Source organism: Barbus barbus, assembly GCF_936440315.1.
Source record: "Barbus barbus genome assembly, chromosome: 48".
NCBI lineage: Eukaryota > Metazoa > Chordata > Actinopteri > Cypriniformes > Cyprinidae > Barbus > Barbus barbus.
In genome coordinates this window covers 10,634,830-10,652,332 of record NC_136726.1, presented here as the reverse complement: position 1 = coordinate 10,652,332, position 17,503 = coordinate 10,634,830, and the positions used below count along the sequence as shown (strand labels likewise).

The 17,503-nt window shown below is 35.6% G+C and overlaps 2 protein-coding genes across 2 annotated transcripts; one reads left to right on the top strand and one right to left on the bottom strand.

Moving 5' to 3' along the window:
- Window positions 1–446: 446 nt before the first annotated feature.
- On the top strand, window positions 447–14,169 carry LOC306866449 (cytosolic carboxypeptidase 2-like). The gene is made up of 24 exons (XM_079411671.1): window positions 447–722; window positions 875–938; window positions 1,015–1,164; window positions 1,943–2,128; window positions 2,769–2,876; window positions 2,996–3,146; window positions 3,261–3,494; window positions 6,828–7,233; window positions 7,355–7,497; window positions 8,259–8,418; window positions 8,501–8,627; window positions 8,892–8,992; window positions 9,081–9,193; window positions 9,306–9,372; window positions 9,465–9,569; window positions 9,807–9,893; window positions 10,009–10,122; window positions 10,248–10,305; window positions 10,415–10,615; window positions 10,703–10,736; window positions 12,788–12,903; window positions 13,076–13,178; window positions 13,273–13,401; window positions 13,987–14,169. Exons 1-24 carry the CDS (start codon window positions 696–698, stop codon window positions 14,120–14,122), a joined length of 3,120 nt encoding a protein of 1,039 aa, XP_079267797.1. The 5' UTR covers window positions 447–695; the 3' UTR covers window positions 14,123–14,169.
- On the bottom strand, window positions 12,670–16,240 carry LOC306866450 (transmembrane protein 17B). The gene is made up of 5 exons (XM_079411672.1): window positions 15,892–16,240; window positions 15,426–15,529; window positions 15,187–15,300; window positions 14,954–15,097; window positions 12,670–14,843 (listed from the first exon to the last, which is right to left on the bottom strand). Exons 1-5 carry the CDS (start codon window positions 16,004–16,006, stop codon window positions 14,745–14,747), a joined length of 576 nt encoding a protein of 191 aa, XP_079267798.1. The 5' UTR covers window positions 16,007–16,240; the 3' UTR covers window positions 12,670–14,744.
- Window positions 16,241–17,503: the final 1,263 nt, after the last annotated feature.

The following is a 17,503-nucleotide window of genomic DNA, read 5'->3' as shown; positions in this document are numbered from 1 at the left end:
ATGTTTAGTTTAAGTACTGAATTATTAATACTTGAACTGGAAATAAGCAGATACCGAAATAAAAACTAAATACTTAATAAAAAAAATGAATAAAGCTGACACCCAACGAAATCTAAATAAAAATGTGAAAAATACAAATAGAAGGAAATTCGAAGTAAATAATATGGAATAAATTGTATTACTGTATATTAATGTGTTATGTAATAATATATTATATATAATAAAGTGTATGGAAAATAAAGCAGCAAATAGACGTTTTGATCCATTAGCATTTACTTATATCTATATACGTGCACACACATTTTTTTTTTCATTTTTGTTTAAACATTAAAGCAAATTTTTAAGAAAAAGGGTATTAACGTAACGAAAATGTGTTCATTCCTTCTCTACATGCATTCTTCTGCAGCGTGCTTCAAGCAGGAAGCGTGCGTCGTGTCCATGGTAACAGTGACACAAATGGCGTCAGGGGCGCCTCAACAATAACTGTAACGAGGATATTTCCATTAAAAAGTATAACTGTTTACCTCTCTGCTAAACCCGTTTTAATTTTAAAACACTAACCACTATGCAGTTTTCCTCAGGGGTTTAAAGCAAGATGGTTCTTTAGTAACCAGCGGTGTTATTTGATATCCAGTCAGGCGCTTTTAAATGAAGTTATTTGTTGTTTATTGTTATTTATTGTTTACTATGCCTTAATGAGCTGCGTGCTATCGGGAATGCAGGTGAGTAGTGATGGCTTTGCGCTCTACGGTTACAGTCTAATATTACCCAGTTGGTTAACATGCCAACTCACTGATACTCAATGCCTCTTAACCTTCTGCCCCTTTGCTTGTACTTAACTCACTTTGTGTTCTCCTATCATGTTGAACCAAAGAAATCAGATGATCCATACGAGAGATTCATTTTGCTTCATCTTCAGCATTATGGATTCCTCTCAGGTAGGTTATTCGACTTCGTTATTTAATGGGGTGTGTATGTCCTCTGATATAGCATTTTGTTTCTGTATATACATAGACAATACCTTTTCTGTGCATGCTGGAGTCCCCATCAAAAGAGAGTGGGAAGGCAACCGAGATTCTACTGCTTCTGACATGATCAACTCACCTTCTGAGAGCAATGACTCCAACTTCGAAGAGGAGCAGGAGGAACCCAAGCCATGTCAAAGTAAATAAGTAAAACTCTTGGATCTGGGTCTGTTTCTCATTAATATGATTTTTTCGTCATCTTTTATTTTTATTGCATAATTTTGAAAGTATGTCATAATTTCAATATTGTTTTTATCTCATAATTAGGTCTTATAATTGTAACTTTTCTCTGGTCAATATATTTTTTACTCATTATTATAATTATTTTTCTTTTTGTCATTATTTGGCTTACCTTTTATCTAATAATTATGACTTACTGTAGTTTTTTATAATTTAGACTTCTTATGTCTAAATTATGATTTAATGTCATAATTTAGAATTTTTGCTTATAAATATAACTTTTTATAACATTTGGTTTTCTTATGTGGTGGATATGGGCTTCCATATTGAAGCATGATATGATATGTCAATTAAAATATCGTAGTTTACGAGACCTAGAGTTGATCCCATCTAAAGATACTATACTTTATCTTGCAACAAATCACCACCATTGCCACCTAAATAATGATAATTTTGTATTATCTCTCAAGTTCATTCAAGTTTTCACACAATACGCAACACTTGAGTATAAGCAGCTAGTTCCCATTTGAAATTCATGGCCTTTATAAAAGATTCAGACACTAAGAACACATAATTATTTTAGGGAGTTTGTACCAATGAATTGTACGTCTTGGTTTCATGGGTAATTCTGATAATCACTGCTAGTAACAAATGCTTCTCACGTGTCTTTTAACTACAGCATGTCTGTTGGGTAATAAACTCAATTTTGTAATGTCTGTGTTTCATTACTTTGCAAGATTTTTTCAGTTTAGACAAAGTTCTTAGAACCCGACAGCTTGTGTTTGATTTTGACGGTGAGCGGCCCATTCCACGCCTAAGGGAGCCTTTGGACCTCTTCACAATCCCATCTACCTCCTGTCCATTTCAGGGCGTCCGCTGGCCCATTGAATGTGAAGTGATCCGTGACAAAATCCAGCATATAGGTATCAGTGCTTTACTTAAAAAAATAGAAACTATTAATACAATCAGTAGGGATTTGTGTGGAGACACTTTCTTTGAACCCAGAATTTGTGAATTTATTCATATAATACAATAAAAAATGCACTTTATCCATGCAGTGATTTAACTCTCTTTGAAAACTTATTAAAAAATGTGAATATATAAAAAATAAAAAGTAATACTATACACTATCTGTCAAACGTTTTTGAACAGTAAGATTTTTAATGTTTTTTAAAGAAGACTCTTCTGCTCACCAATTCTGCATTTATTTGATCCAGAGTACAGCAAAAACACTAAAAGTTTGTTTTTAAAATAACTGTTTTCGATCTGAATGAATGAATTTTAAAATGTAATTTATTCCTGTGATTTTCAGCATCATTACTCCAGTCTTCAGTGTCACATGATCCTTCAGAAATCATTCTAATATACTGATTTGGTGCTTATTTTTTTATGTATTAATTAAAATTAAATTAATACATAAAAAAATATACATGCAAAATACATTTTAAAACTTTTTATTGTAAAATAATTAGGTTTCACCTTTTTGAATGTGTAAATAATTCTGTAAACCTTTCATTTCCTCTATATCTTGAATTATTAATATTTGAATGTCTGAAAACCCAGAATGGGACCCTTCAGAGCCGGAGCCATTCTATCAACCAACAGGTGATGAACAGGCTCCCATGCCTGTTAGAGGGGTGAGAGGAAACACTGTCTACCACATAGACCCAGGTAAGAAAATTATATATACTGTATGTCTTAATTTGTCATTTTTCCTCTGTGTAAAAATCTATAGCTACTTCCAGACTTTGGTTTTATATCCTTACCTTTTGTTTCACCACACCATTTAGCCACAAAAACCTCCTACTTCACCTACTCTCGTGTGGGTGGGAGCAGAGGACCCATTAAAAGTGCCACGTCCTGTGCCAACCATCAGGAGGAGCCTACGCTAGCTTTCGAGTCCCGTTTTGAGAGTGGAAACCTACAAAAAGCATTGCAAGTGTGAGTCACACAGCTTCATTAATATTCCCACAAATCGTTTTGTCTCTTCTGACAAGATGTAAAGCCTGTATATCTTGATATAATTTAAACTACTCTCTGATCTTGGCCTTCCAGTGGTCAGTATGACTATGAGCTGACTTTGCGCACTGACTTGTACACCACTAAGCACACTCAGTGGTTCTACTTCCGGGTGAGGAACATGAGTGCAGGCGTCACCTACCGCTTCACCATCATCAACCTGATGAAGGCAAGCAGTCTGTATAGTGCTGGAATGCGCCCACTGCTCTACTCTGAACATGCTGCCTGGCTGAAGGGGGAAGGATGGCAGCGAACAGGAGCAAATATTAGGTAATAAACAGTGATTTCTCATCATGAACACAAAATTGTGGTTCAGTTATCTTATTTGTTAACTCGATCAATGACACATAAGTGTCCATGATGAATAAAGAAACATCTTTTAAAAATAGGCAATAGTTGTAAGCTATGTAAGCCCATTTCTACCACATACGAAAAAAATCATGTTTAGGTACCGTAAATCATAATTGTGACATAAGAAATCATAAATATGAAATGTCATAAATGTGTCGATATTGACAAAAAGTCAAAATTATGACGTACTAAGTCATTATGTACGGTGGCCCAGTAGTGCACAACACAACGAAATCTCCACAACACTTAAGTGTCTTAATTTAAGTGTGTTGCCGCTTGTTTCCGTTGTGTTGTGGCTTGTTTTCATTGAATTGTGCTGCTGCTCGTTTCCGTTGTGTTGTGCTAAATTTGTTGTGTTGTGGCTTGTTTCCATTGTGTTGTGCTAATTTCGTTGTGTTGCAAATTTTTTCCATTGTGTTGTGCTAATTTAATTGTGTTGCCGCTTGTTTCCGTTGTGTTGTGGCTTGTTTTCATTGAGTTTTGCTAAAATATTTGTGTCGCAGCATGTTTCCATTGAGTTGTGATAATTTTGTTGTGTTGCGGCTTGTTTCCATTGTGTTGTGCTAATTTCGTGGTGTGTGCACTACTGGGCCAGCGTAATTTTGAGAAAAGAAGAAATAATGAAATAAAGGTCAAAATTATGTGCCTTTTGTCATATTTTTTGTTTTTATCGCATAATTATGGCTTGCTATGCCATAATTTCTCAAAATTTACTTAGTATGTCATATGTTACGGGGTTGACAAGACGTGAGACGTGCGGATCCATTTGCAAAGCTTTATTACAAAACATGGTCTAGACAGGTATGGCTTAGGTGAAACACAAGAGCAATCCGAAGGGCAGCGTGGGTCGACGATCAGCATACAGTATCCAGAGGGCTAGGCAGAGAGAATAATCCAGGAGAACGAGCAATAATCCAAATGAGCAGCAAACAGAGTCCAAACAGGGCAAGGCAGAGAGAATAATCCAGGAGACCGGGCAGGAATCAGAACATAGGAAATCTAACCAGGAAAACTATGAACAGAGAACGCTTCGTAGAGTAGCAGGGCTAAACAATACTCGGCCAAGAGCAAGAGAATGTCCCAAGCTTATGTAGTGTGTGTGATTGGGTGATGGTGATTGAGATGGTTCTCAGGTGCAAGCGTGATCAGTGTGAACAGCTGTGTCAATGCAGTGGGTGATGGGAAATGTAGTTCAATGTAATGTGCCTGTGGTGTGGTGTATGAGTCAGTGTGGTGAACGAGTGACCTCTGGTGGCAAGTGAACGGAAGTGCATGGCCAGGATTCGTGACACATAAATTCCTAATTTTATGTAATAATTATGGTTTATGTCAATTATGATTTATCAAAGCACGTTTTTTTCCTTATATGGTGGAAATGGTCTTCATAGAAAACATGCGCAAAATGGTTAGAAATGTGCTTTGTTGATTTGATATGGTTTGAACATTTTTTATAACATTTTAAAGAAAAGTTTAAATAAAAAAAAATAAAAAACGTGTGATGTAACCATCAAGTAAAAACATATTTTACATACACCTTGATTACAGTGTTTACACATCAAAATTATCATTTTAAAAAGTTTATTTTATTAAATTTTGTTTATTAATACATAAATATCAACATCAATTTTGGGGAGAATGAAATTTTACAACTTGCCATAGGTCAGATTATCTGTTTAGCAGAATCATTCTGATTCTGAAATTATCTGCTATTTTAAGAGATTTATTGATGTTTATGATTTCTCTCTGATAAAATAATGATATGATTTTTCCTTTATGTTTCTACAAGTTGGTTACACCACATGACTTTGATTTATTAATGAGCAGTAAAGCAATTTTTAATAATAAAAAAGTGCTGAAATAAATACAATTACCAAAAAAGAAAACAAAAAAGAAAAAAAAGAATGAGGCTTTTTCTTCGTTATGATATCAAGAAACTAGGGTTGTAACGATATACCGGTATGACGGTTTATCGCGGTTTGAACGTACACGTTATCATACCGTAAACATTTGCATATCTACGGTTTAAAAAAAATATATATATAATAATCTCACCCGCGCATATGCAATTTATTTCAGCTGCTTCACTCTGCTGAAATGACAGAGACTGTATCTAATCTCCATCCCCCGCCGAAAAACAGTTAAAATTTGCAGTATGGAAATACTTTGGATATTAAAAAAAAAAAAAAAACAGGAACTTGGGGTTGTCCTTGAGGATGAATCCAATTTGCAAAAAATGTGGACGCAAAGTGGCTGCAAAAGCAGGCAATACATCCAACATGTTCGCTCATATTCGCGGACATCATCCCTCCGTGCAGATAAAGGTATGTCGCATTTATAACAAGTTATAAGACCGTATAATTTCCGTGATGCAGAGGGAATCCCGGTGCAGTCGTGAACATGTGATTTACAGTATAACGTTAACGAGGTTGTCACTTAAAACGCGCAATCTGATGGATGGATAAATCAAAAGTAGATACGAGTGGCGCCGTTTTATCTACTACATACTGAAGTATGCATGCATGACACTAATGGTGTTTTCAGCATCTACATAAACATGAACATCAGCAGAGCTGCTCTGAGAGAAAAAAACATGGTCAAATACACTAAACTCAAAGGTTTGCTACGACCCGTCAAAATACAAGTTCAATTTAACTTGAAGTCCTGACCGAAATAAATTAGCATTGTACAGCGTACTTAAGAGTTATGACAACAATAATAATATTTTTTATAATAATTAATTTAAACATTATTTTTAAGCAATATCATGTTTGTCCATGTTTTAACTTAGAAAACCTCTGTTGTGCAGCACTTTGCCAAAAATAAAAGTTGTTAAATTTTCATTTGATAATATTTTAAAACATTAATTAAAATGTTAAAGTGTGATATAGATATATACATAAGGCTTATGACTTTATTTTGTAATTGTTTTTTTTCCTCAGATGGGAGGCTTACTTTCATTAAAATGATTTCAAGTTTGTTGCACTAAAGGATTTGTTCACTCAAATAACTTGTTCTTATTATTTTAAGTCATTGTTACTGATAATAATTATTGTTTAATATATACCGTGAAACCGTGATATTTGACCGTGAGACAATTATCATAATGTGAAAATCTCATACCGTCACAACCCTACAGGGAACTTGTGCCACTTGACATGTTTGGCTTTATGCCAACCCCTAAAAATATTACAAATTATTTTTGAATAAATGACCATTGAGACAGCCCACCTGCTGTCTCAATGTCTTCTATAGGTACTACAGAAACAACACTGAACAGAATGGTAAAGTGCTTTACTCCCTCACCTGGACTCTGGAGTTCCCTTTCGACGGTGACACCTGCTACCTGGCCCACTGCTACCCTTATACATATTCAAACCTTCAGCATTACCTGCGTGAGGTCATCTCAGACCCTGTCTGTGCAGCTTACTGTAAGCTGCGGGTGCTCTGTCGTAGTCTGGCGGGAAATGCTGTGTATGTATTGACTGTAACAGCTCCGTCCAACAGCTTAGCAGAACGCAAAGCCAAGCGGGCAGTTGTTGTGACGGGACGGGTGCATCCAGGAGAAACCAACGGTTCTTGGATGATGCAGGGTTTTCTGGAGTTCCTGCTGAGCGACTTGCCTGATGCGCGTTTGTTGAGGGAAATTTTCATCTTTAAGGTGAGAGTGCAGGGCACAGACAGAGAACGGGTTTTGGCCAAAATTTCTATATACCCATGTCAATTGCTTTACGAGATGTAAACAGTTTACTACAGTAAACTAATAGATGTTCTGGCTGCAGGTTATACCGATGTTAAACCCTGATGGCGTGGTGGTGGGAAACTACCGGTGTTCACTCACAGGCCGCGATTTGAACCGAAACTACTGCAGTCTGCTGCGTGACGCTTTCCCATCCATTTGGTACACTCGCAGCATGGTGAAACGGTGAGTAATAATTGTGCCATTGTGACAATATTTGTCATATTAGGTACAATCAAACCAAACATTTCTTACATTATATCACAGTTTATTTGCTATAGTTTAGAAAATGGGGATAAAATATGACAAGAACTGAACAAATATCAGAACAAATATCAAATCTTGATAATGTCAAATAACTTTGTTAGAAAGGTATGTAATGGATAACAATCAACCAAAAATTACACAGCTGTTAAATTTAAAGGTGGGGTAAGCGATTTCTGGAAGCCAATGTTGATATTTGAAATCACCAAAACAAACACACCTCTACCCCAAAAGGGTCTCGCCGCTATTTTGATAGCTCTGCCCCACACAAACGTAGCCTACACAATGATTAGTTCTGTGAAACAAAGCAAAACCAATGTTACACCGTGTCTACATCGGACGTGAGCGTCGCAAAAAAATATAGACTATAGAAGTCATTATAATCATTGATGCTGTCTACACTGGATGCTGTGCGGCGCGACAAATCCCCAACAGAAAACTGCTGCCGCGTTCTATTTATGACGTGCTGACACAAATTTCAGATGATTTTCAATGGTCGCTTTATTGCGTCCAGTGTAGGCAGACTTTAGCTGTTGCGGCGTGCCGCGTCTGGTGTAGACGTTTCCTGTCCTCTCTACATTGTCCTATCAAATTAAAGGCAAAAATGCCAAAAAATAAAATCTAAAAAAATAAAAACGGTAAATGTGACTGCACCTATACACCCGGTTAATTTGATCCCACAGGTTGCTTGCTGAAAGAGAGGTGGTGGTCTACTGTGATTTTCATGGTCATAGCAGGAAAAACAACGTGTTCATGTATGGATGCAGTGATCGGAAAGATGCCGTGCAGTGTCTTCAAGAACGTGTTTTCCCTCTCATGATGAGCAAGAATGCTACAGACAAGGTTAGCAGTGGTTGTCATAGTCATAATCTCAAGCAAAATATGAGTGTTCAAATTTTGAATGCATGCTTTTGTCTTCTCATAGTTTTCTTTTAGGAGTTGCAAGTTCAAAATGCACAAGAGCAAAGAGGGCACCGGCCGCATCGTCATGTGGAGACTAGGCATTAGGAACAGCTACACAATGGAGTCAACCTTCGGAGGCTCCACACTGGGTACTTACATGCTTAGATATCAAAAGTTTGTAAAAATGTATTATACTATTATATAGTGTATTATTTATACACTATTATAGTTTTTCAATATTTTAATTAGGTTTTATTTTTGTATTTTAATTCATTTAAATCTTTAGTTAAATTTTTTGGTAATTTCATAGTGCAATTTGTTTTTTTAGGTTATATTTTAGTAATTCATTTCAGTTATTTCCAAGACAAGAATAGATATTTTCTGTAAATGAGAAGAGTTTTTTTTATTCGTAGGCGACAGGAAGGGAACACACTTCAGCACACGGGACCTTAAATCAATGGGCTATTACTTTTGTGACACTCTTCTTGACTTTTGTGACCCCGACCCAGCCAAGGTGGCCTGTCTTTGGACTTTACTTCTTTTGTAATACAGTTTTAATCAGATTTAAAAGAGCATTATTGATTGAAATACATTTTAAACAGACCAAACACTGTCTGGAGGAGTTAGGGCTGTTATTGAGACAAGAGGTCAGTAGGAAGCTGGGAAGAGAAGTTGACTCATTAGAGGATCTGTCTGACATTGACATTGAGACTAGGTAAGAATACAGTCAAATAAAAACATTCCATTCGAATATGTTTGTAAAAACATCCTGTGAACATTTGATAACTACATGTCAGATTATTTCACAATGTTGATGTTCTGTACAGCACAAGTGGATCAAACAGTACTGAATCAGATGGACTTCCTGTTCATCTTCTAAATGCCACAAACCAGGTGCAGTATGAAGCAAAACCCTCTCAGTGACATTCTAAAGAAGATTTCTGTTCATTTTCTTTAATGTTCTGTGGTTTCTATAACAAATGTAGAGCAAGAAAAAACACCTTAGAAGCCGCAAAGAAAGGAACCGACTCCGACAAGAACGAGTACAGAGCACAGGACCCAAAATTATTCAAAGGAACATCAAACATTTGGTAGGTCTTACTAAATATGCATTTTTATAGGTTATTCCTTATAGATCATGATCTTAAATCTGCAAAATACTAAAAAATGTTTAGGTACAAGTATTCAGTTATTTTAAACAAATAAAAAATGAAATGTACTTTTAAATTAAGTTTAATATAAGTAAAATGCTATTTAAAATATAATTAAAAGTAAGGGTAAGGTTTAATTTAGAAGCGTATTCATTATAACTATGTATATTTCTGAAGGATCCTGTGCCCTCAAATGAAGATGTGGTTAAAGTGAGAATCCAAGAGAAAACTATGTGCTTTGTGAAGGACACTAAGAAACAAAAGGTAATTCTTTATGTGAGTTCGGTCCAAAATGTATTATACAACGTAAAAGACCAAAGAAATAATATTTAACTTCGTAAAATGGATAGTGAAAAGTTTTATTTTCTATGCTATGTAGATGCCATATCCGGTAAGGGCGAATCAGACTGTGAGGTCTTGGATCCCTCATCCCACCACTCACATTGGTGTTGTAGAAAATGTTTCAGATCTATGGGGGAACAAACCAGAAAAGGTAACTGATCTGGATCGATATTTTGGATAATTGATTTTGTCAGGCAGTGACCATCAAATAATTTTTAAGATATGGCAGAATACTTTTTTTTTTTTGCAAACAAAAGCAAACCCTGTTTATTCCAGATTGTGCCTGCCACCAGTCTGCACAATGGTGATTCATTTTACCGTCACTCTGTCTCAGGTAGATATACTTAAATATATAAAAATAAAACACGTACTTGTATATTCAATCCTTTCTATCAAGGGAAAATATAAATGAAATCAATTAAAGCTAATGTGTAATTTTTCAGTTGATACTGGGTATAAAACATATCAGCACGCTACCTCATCAGCCCCCCAGGGGCAATTACAACGACTGACCCACCTAGTTATTGGAGGTCAGAAAAGATATCCGTCAGTACCAGCCTCCAGAGAACGATCTCTGACTATACCAGTCCAACCGTACACAATGCCCTTGTACCGTGATTACAGACTTCAGCCAGAAATGAAAGGCATGTCTTCTGACTTCTTATGTGCAAATTTTCTACAAAATTCTGACCACATAGTTGACATATTTATAATTTTGCTGCGTCTCACAGAAACACCCCATATTTCGAACATTACACAGAGGAGGTAAGCTGGCTACATCACATGACAACAAAGTACATTTCACAGTAGAAGTGGCATAATAGCAGAATGCATTGGAAACTGAATAGCAGGGCCATATATATATATATATATATATATATATATATACATATACACACACACACAAATTTGAAATGTTAAGATAATTGTGTATATGTATGTATATATATATATATATATATATATAATTATAGTGAAATAACCATACATATGTAATTGTATATGCATAAAATATATATAATTAATTTATATATAAATAATTAAATTGTATAAATCGTACATATTTATTTAAACGCATAAACGCTTTTGAAATATTAAGATGTTAATTTAAGATAAAAATAAATGTACATATCACATAATATATTATGTAATATTATGCAAATATCTATGAATACAAGGTAAATAATATACCATATAAAAAAACCATATAAATGGTGTATATACATACATCTACATCTATACAACCCGAATTCTGGAAATGTTGGGATTATTTTTTAAATTTGAATAAAATGAAAACTAAATGACTTTCAAATCATGCAAGCCAATATTTTATTCACAATAGAACATAGAGAACATAAATGTTTAAACTGAGAAATTTTACACTTTTTCCACAAAATGAGCTCATTTCAAATTTGATGCCTGCTATAGGTCTTTAAAAAGTTGGCATGGGGACAACAGAAGGCTGAAAAAGCAAGATAGTTTGAAAAGATTCAGCTGGGAGCACATCTAGAAACTAATTAAGTTAATTGACATCAGGTCTGTTACATGATTAGCTATAAAAGGGATGTCTTAGAGAGGCAGAGTCTCTCCAATTTGTGAAAGAGTGTGTAAAAAGATTGTGGAATACTTTAAAAACAACGTTCCTCAATGTCAAATTGTAAAGGCTTTGCAAATCTCATCATCTACAGTGCATAACATCATCAAAAGATTCAAAGAAACTGAAGAAATCTCTGTGCGTAAGGGACAAGGCTGACGACCTTTGTTGGATGCCCGGGGTCTTTGGGCCCTCAGAAGACACTGCATCACTCAGCGGCATGATTCTGTTATTAACATTACTAAATGGGCCCAGGAATACTTCCAGAAACCACTGTCGGTAAACACAATCTGCCATGCCATCTGCAGATGCCAACTAAAGCTCTATCATGCAAAAAGGAAGCCATTTGTGAACATGGTCCAGAAGCGCCGTCATGTCCTGTGGGCCAAGGCTCATTTAAAATGGACTTTCAAAGTGGAAAAGTGTTCTATGGTCAGATGAGTCCAAATTTGACATTCTTGTTGGAAAATCACGGACGCCGTGTCCTCCGGGATAAAGAGGAGGGTGACCTTCCAGCGTGTTATCAGCATTCAGTTCCAAAGCCAACATCTCTGATGGTATGGGGGTGCCTAAGTGCATACGGTATGGGCAGCTTGCATGTTTTGGAAGGCACTATGAATGCTGAAATGTGTATTTCAGCAGGACAATGCAAAACCACATACTGCAGCTATTACAACAGCATGGCTTCGTAGTAGAAGAGTCTGAGTGCTGAATTGGCCTGCCTGCAGTCCAGATCTTTCACCTATAGAGAACATTTGGCGCATCATTAAATTAAAAATGTCAAAAGACGACCACAAACTCTTCAGCAGCTGGAAACATGTATAAGGCAAGAATGGGACCAAATTCCAACACCAAAACTCCAGAAACTCATAACATCGATGCCCAGACGTCTTCAAACTGTTTTGAAAAGAAGAAGAGATGCTACACCATGGTAAACATGCCCCCATCCCAACTATTTTGAGACCAGTAGCAGGCATCAAATTTGAAATGAGCTAATTTTGTGCATAAAATTGTAAAATTTCTCAGTTTAAACATTTGTTTTGTTATCTATGTTCTATTGTGAATAAAATATTGGCTCATGTGATTTGAAATTCTTTTAGTTTTCAATTTATTCAAATTTAGAAAACGTCCCAACATTTCCGGGAATTCGGGTTGTGTACACACACACACACACACACAATTATAATAATATTAAACAAATAAAAAGACTTTTCTCCCACAGTCAACAGAAACTCAGGCAGGAAAGTCAGATACAAGTGACCCACATTCCCGTCAAACATTTAATGCCACTAGACAACATGGGAACCCTGAGGATCAGTCATAAGTCAGATGGACGAGGTAAACATTTGCTATTTCTTTAAATACTGGTATGGCCGATATGCTGGGGAAAAAAGTTAATAAACTTGTTGTGCATTAAATGTGCACTACACTATTTGAAATTCAATATCAGACTTAAATTCATAGTATCCAAATATTTTTAGCCTGCAACCTGATTCATTTCCCATGTTAGCAGGTGCTGTGGCTAGCCTTGCATCACCAGATACAGAGAAGTCCAGAAGGGCCAACCAAATCAGTAAACAAGATGCTTCCTGTTTCCTCCCTGACCTACACAGGTTTATTTTTCTGGCAGTTTGCTTGACACTTGTCACATACAGTGCAGACTGTCATCATCTGTTCTTACTGCTGTCATTGTGTGCTCCTCCTTAGTCACGGTCAGTTGTTTGGGAATCAGGCTGCAATCGGAAGTCTGAAGTTTGGGAGGCTGCCCAAAGGAAGCAAAACTCAGGTTTTCAGGAAAAATGCTGCTTCTACAGACAGCCTGAGCAGTGAGGACAAGTATGTCGCAGAAAGAACATCAACACATTTTCCTCAGTCATAGCATGTTAGAGGGATAGTTCACCCAAAAATGAAAATTCTGTCATTAATTACTCACCCTCATGTTGTTCCAAACCTGTAAGACCTTCATTCATCTTCGGAACACAAATTAAGATTTAGATTAAAATTGAATTAATAGATAAAATTGAATTTAGATAAAAATTAATTTACATATGTGATACTCTCCAAAATGGTGCTATATGAGGTGACGTTGAGGAGACGAATTGTTGAATAAGGTTATTTGTTTTCTTTGTGCACAAAAAGTATTCTCGTAGCTTCATAAAATTACAGTTGAACCACTGATGTCACATGGATTATTTTAACAATCTCCTTGCTACGTTTCTAAGTCTTGATTGTGTTAGGATCCTTGCTGTCTATGGAGGGTCAGAAAGCTCTCAGAATGCATCAAAAATATCTTAATTTGTGTTCCGAAGATGAACAAAGGTCTTACAGGTTTGGAACAATATGAGGGTGAGTAATTAATGACAGAATTTTCATTTTTGGGTGAACTGGTCCTTTAACTCAGCTGCTGATTTCCTTGACAAGGTTCCATCTGCGGTTGACTCAAGAGTCCATGCAAGTGGAGGACAAGTCCACAGATGTTTGGCCTCAAACATCTCACATGCTGCAGTTTTATGAAAGCACATGGAGCAGGTCATTTTCTGTGAAGCCAAGTGCCTGAATATGCAGTTGTATGTAATTCAATTGTGCAATCCTTAACTAGGGTTTAAAAAAAAAAAGAAAAAAAAAAAGTAATAAAAGATACATAAACACTGGAAAACAGACTTTCCCCCCAATTGTTTTAAAAGCTATATTCTGAAATGTTGTACACTAAAGTTATTTTAATATATACTTTTCTATTGAAAAGATGTAATTTCTTATTGAAAAGTTTCCATGTGTGATCTTTTCTTTCTTTTTTTTGGAAATAACTTCTAATCACTTAATGTGTGGAACTGATTTTTAATTATTTGATTTATCTAATAAATTCAATTTGTAATTTTGTTAAATTCAAAGTCAATAAATAATATTATTTAGTGGTTTTATAACAATGGAGTGTGTTTTAATCTTTTATCCAAGTCTGTAAATGTTTTTATTTATTTTTGTATGTTTATTTTACATACAAAATATAATACAAGGCAAGATTTGTTAGTATAAAATAAGGCACCAAGACATCCACAGTAACAATTCAACTCAACGACTGAAAGTGTTTGCCACTGATAATGGATGTAATGTAAAGTCTTTCCATTTTTCAAATAAATCTTTGTAGTGTTTTTTTTTTTAATAGTCCATTAGTGCAGGTCTCATCACGTCCTTAATTCCTGAATCCCATCAAATTGTCGCAAATGGAAGCGACTTTCAGTGTGTCGAACCATTGCACGCAAGGCAACAAATCCAAAAAGAGCCTGAAAAAAACCCCCACAATAGTTAGTCTTTCAGTATTAAAATAAATTCCTATAAAAAATATTTAAATAATTATAATCTCATATCGATACGGAAATATATAGATTCATACCTCTGCAAAAATAAATAAGGCCAGTATTATATGAACTCCTCTCTCCAGAGGTTGAATGAGAATAGCCTCATTGAAGAGCTGGAACAGAATCAGGGGAAACTGAAGCAGAAGAGTCAGAAGCCAAAATCCAGCCAATTCTGGAACCTATGTACAAAAATTATGAGATGATTAGGGGGAAACAATCATTATATTATATTAAAATGTATTATATACTTTAGGTAAATAAGGTTTACCTTCTCTTGCAGATTTCCAACATTTCCCAGATAGAGTCTGATGGCCTCAATCAGGGTCATTAAAATAAGAATTGTGATCAGGATGAACTTGTAATAATCTGCAAGGGCTGGGTACTAGATGAAAAGAGCATAATTATTTATTATTAGCCGTAATATCCCAGAACATTAATATGATTAAGCAGCAATAGTCAGTGATTCCAGAAAGAATTGTTTAAAAATATTAGGTAGAGGAGAATCACCTTTAGTTGTAGCATCACAACCTCACTGACCCACCAGAAAGGAAAGAACCACATGTTAAAGTAAAGTGACATCTGAAGAGGGAGACTTGATACTACATCCTTATCTGGCGAATAAAAAACATACAGTGATGGGAAATTCCAGCTGAAAAAATTAAAGCGAGTTTTAATTAAATGCTACTTATTAAAACACTTGCTTTGATTCATTAAAAAATCCGACTCAAAACAACAACATTCGCTGCTGTTTAGGTAACGTTAGGCAGCTCAATCTGTCTGGGACACAGAAAATGAATGTAACCAACACGGTTTAACAGTGATAAAAACATTACTGTCTCTGCAAATCAGGTAAGCAAAATGTGATGTTTACTAACAGAAGCTACACTAACGTTACTCGGCTAACCAGATGAATTAGCCCAGCAGCTAGCACCTCAAAACAAAGTCACCATTTCGCCAACTCAAACACACTTACTCTGGTTCAGAAAGTCGGCGTGCTCCTCAGCAGAGGGTTGTGTTCGGCTTTGGTCCACAAACACGGTTCTGGAGAAATCTCCAAGCCGTCGACGAATTGGTTCAGGCAGGTCCATGTTGTGAGGAACAGACGCGAGTCCGTAGCAACGAAGGCGGATCTCATCTCATCCAGCTGAGACGACGTTCGCAAGTCAAAAGCACATTACAACAATTTACACTTGACTAAGAATAATGGTCAAATTTATATCTGTTAATATTCTAAAATAACAATATGCAGCCTACAAATGCGACCTCTGGAGGATGCAGCCATCAGTTTGAGAAACGGCCAGTATAATTTTCTATTTTGCAATTAAGATATGTAAAATTATAGAAGTTTATTTCCGCCACGGAATTACATTTGGAGTTTAGGCCTAACGTTATGTCTCACAATTTGGTTTCTTTTCAGATTTGCGAGTTAATTCTGACATTCTTCTCAAAATTTCGAGTTTATATCTCTAATACATAACGAATACACAAGTTTGTATCTCGTATTCAGAGTTTTATCTTACAATTTTTTTTGCATTTCTGAGAAAAACGTTGGAAAAAGTCAGAATGAGATATAAACTCAGGATTGCGAGAGAAAAGTCAGAATTGTGAGATTAAAAAGTCACAAAATAAACTTCCATGTAACAAAGAAAATCTTCATTAACAAACCAAAAAGTATCATCACAACAAATTTTTCATGTTGTGAAAGGTTGTGATAATATTTTTCACATTTAAAATTATTTTTTCACAATGTTCCAGCAGTGACGGTTCTAGACCATTTCAACTGGGGGGGGGCAGGCTGGGGCCAGGATACTGTTAGAGGGGCCAGTTACATTTAGACCTTATTGTTGTCATATCATTTTCTGCACTGCAGGCATTAACAGGCAAAATACCATGGATATAATCATTCCATGGATATAATCATTCAACAATGAATTTGCATTTACATTTTATTTTTTACATTCGCATTACATTCAGTATTAGTCACAGTAACTGTAATTGCATTTCCATTATATATTTACATTTGCATTACATATTCAGTATGTCACAGTAACTTGCATTTTAATTATTTTTACATTTGCATTACATATTCAATATCACTGATATTATATCAGTCACATTAACTGTATTCTACGATTTTTGTGTTTTTTTGCAAAAAGATCAGCAAATTCGTCTAGATTTAAGGCCTTTGCCCTCCTTGACTCAATACTTAGAACACCTAAATTGCTTAATCTGTCATCTGACATTGTGGACCTGAGATAGGTTTTCACCAGCTTTAGTGCAGAAAAACTCCGTTCACAAGATGCAGTACTAACAGGGATTGAAACCGCTATCTTGCATAGTTTAAAGAGCTCAAAGAAAACTTCTTTATAAGGTTCAATGAATAATGCCAGTTCTACTACACTGGAGGGTTTCTGCATGCCACTCTGTATTTTCCTTTCTAAAATTCTTCTGAACTGATGTAGTTCATGCCCCAAGTCCTCAATATTTGATTCATACATTCTAGCAAATGGAAACAGGGACTTTTCTTTGAGAAACGCATCACTTGTAGGGTTTAGAGTTTGGATGCCTGTCATTATTTCACAGTT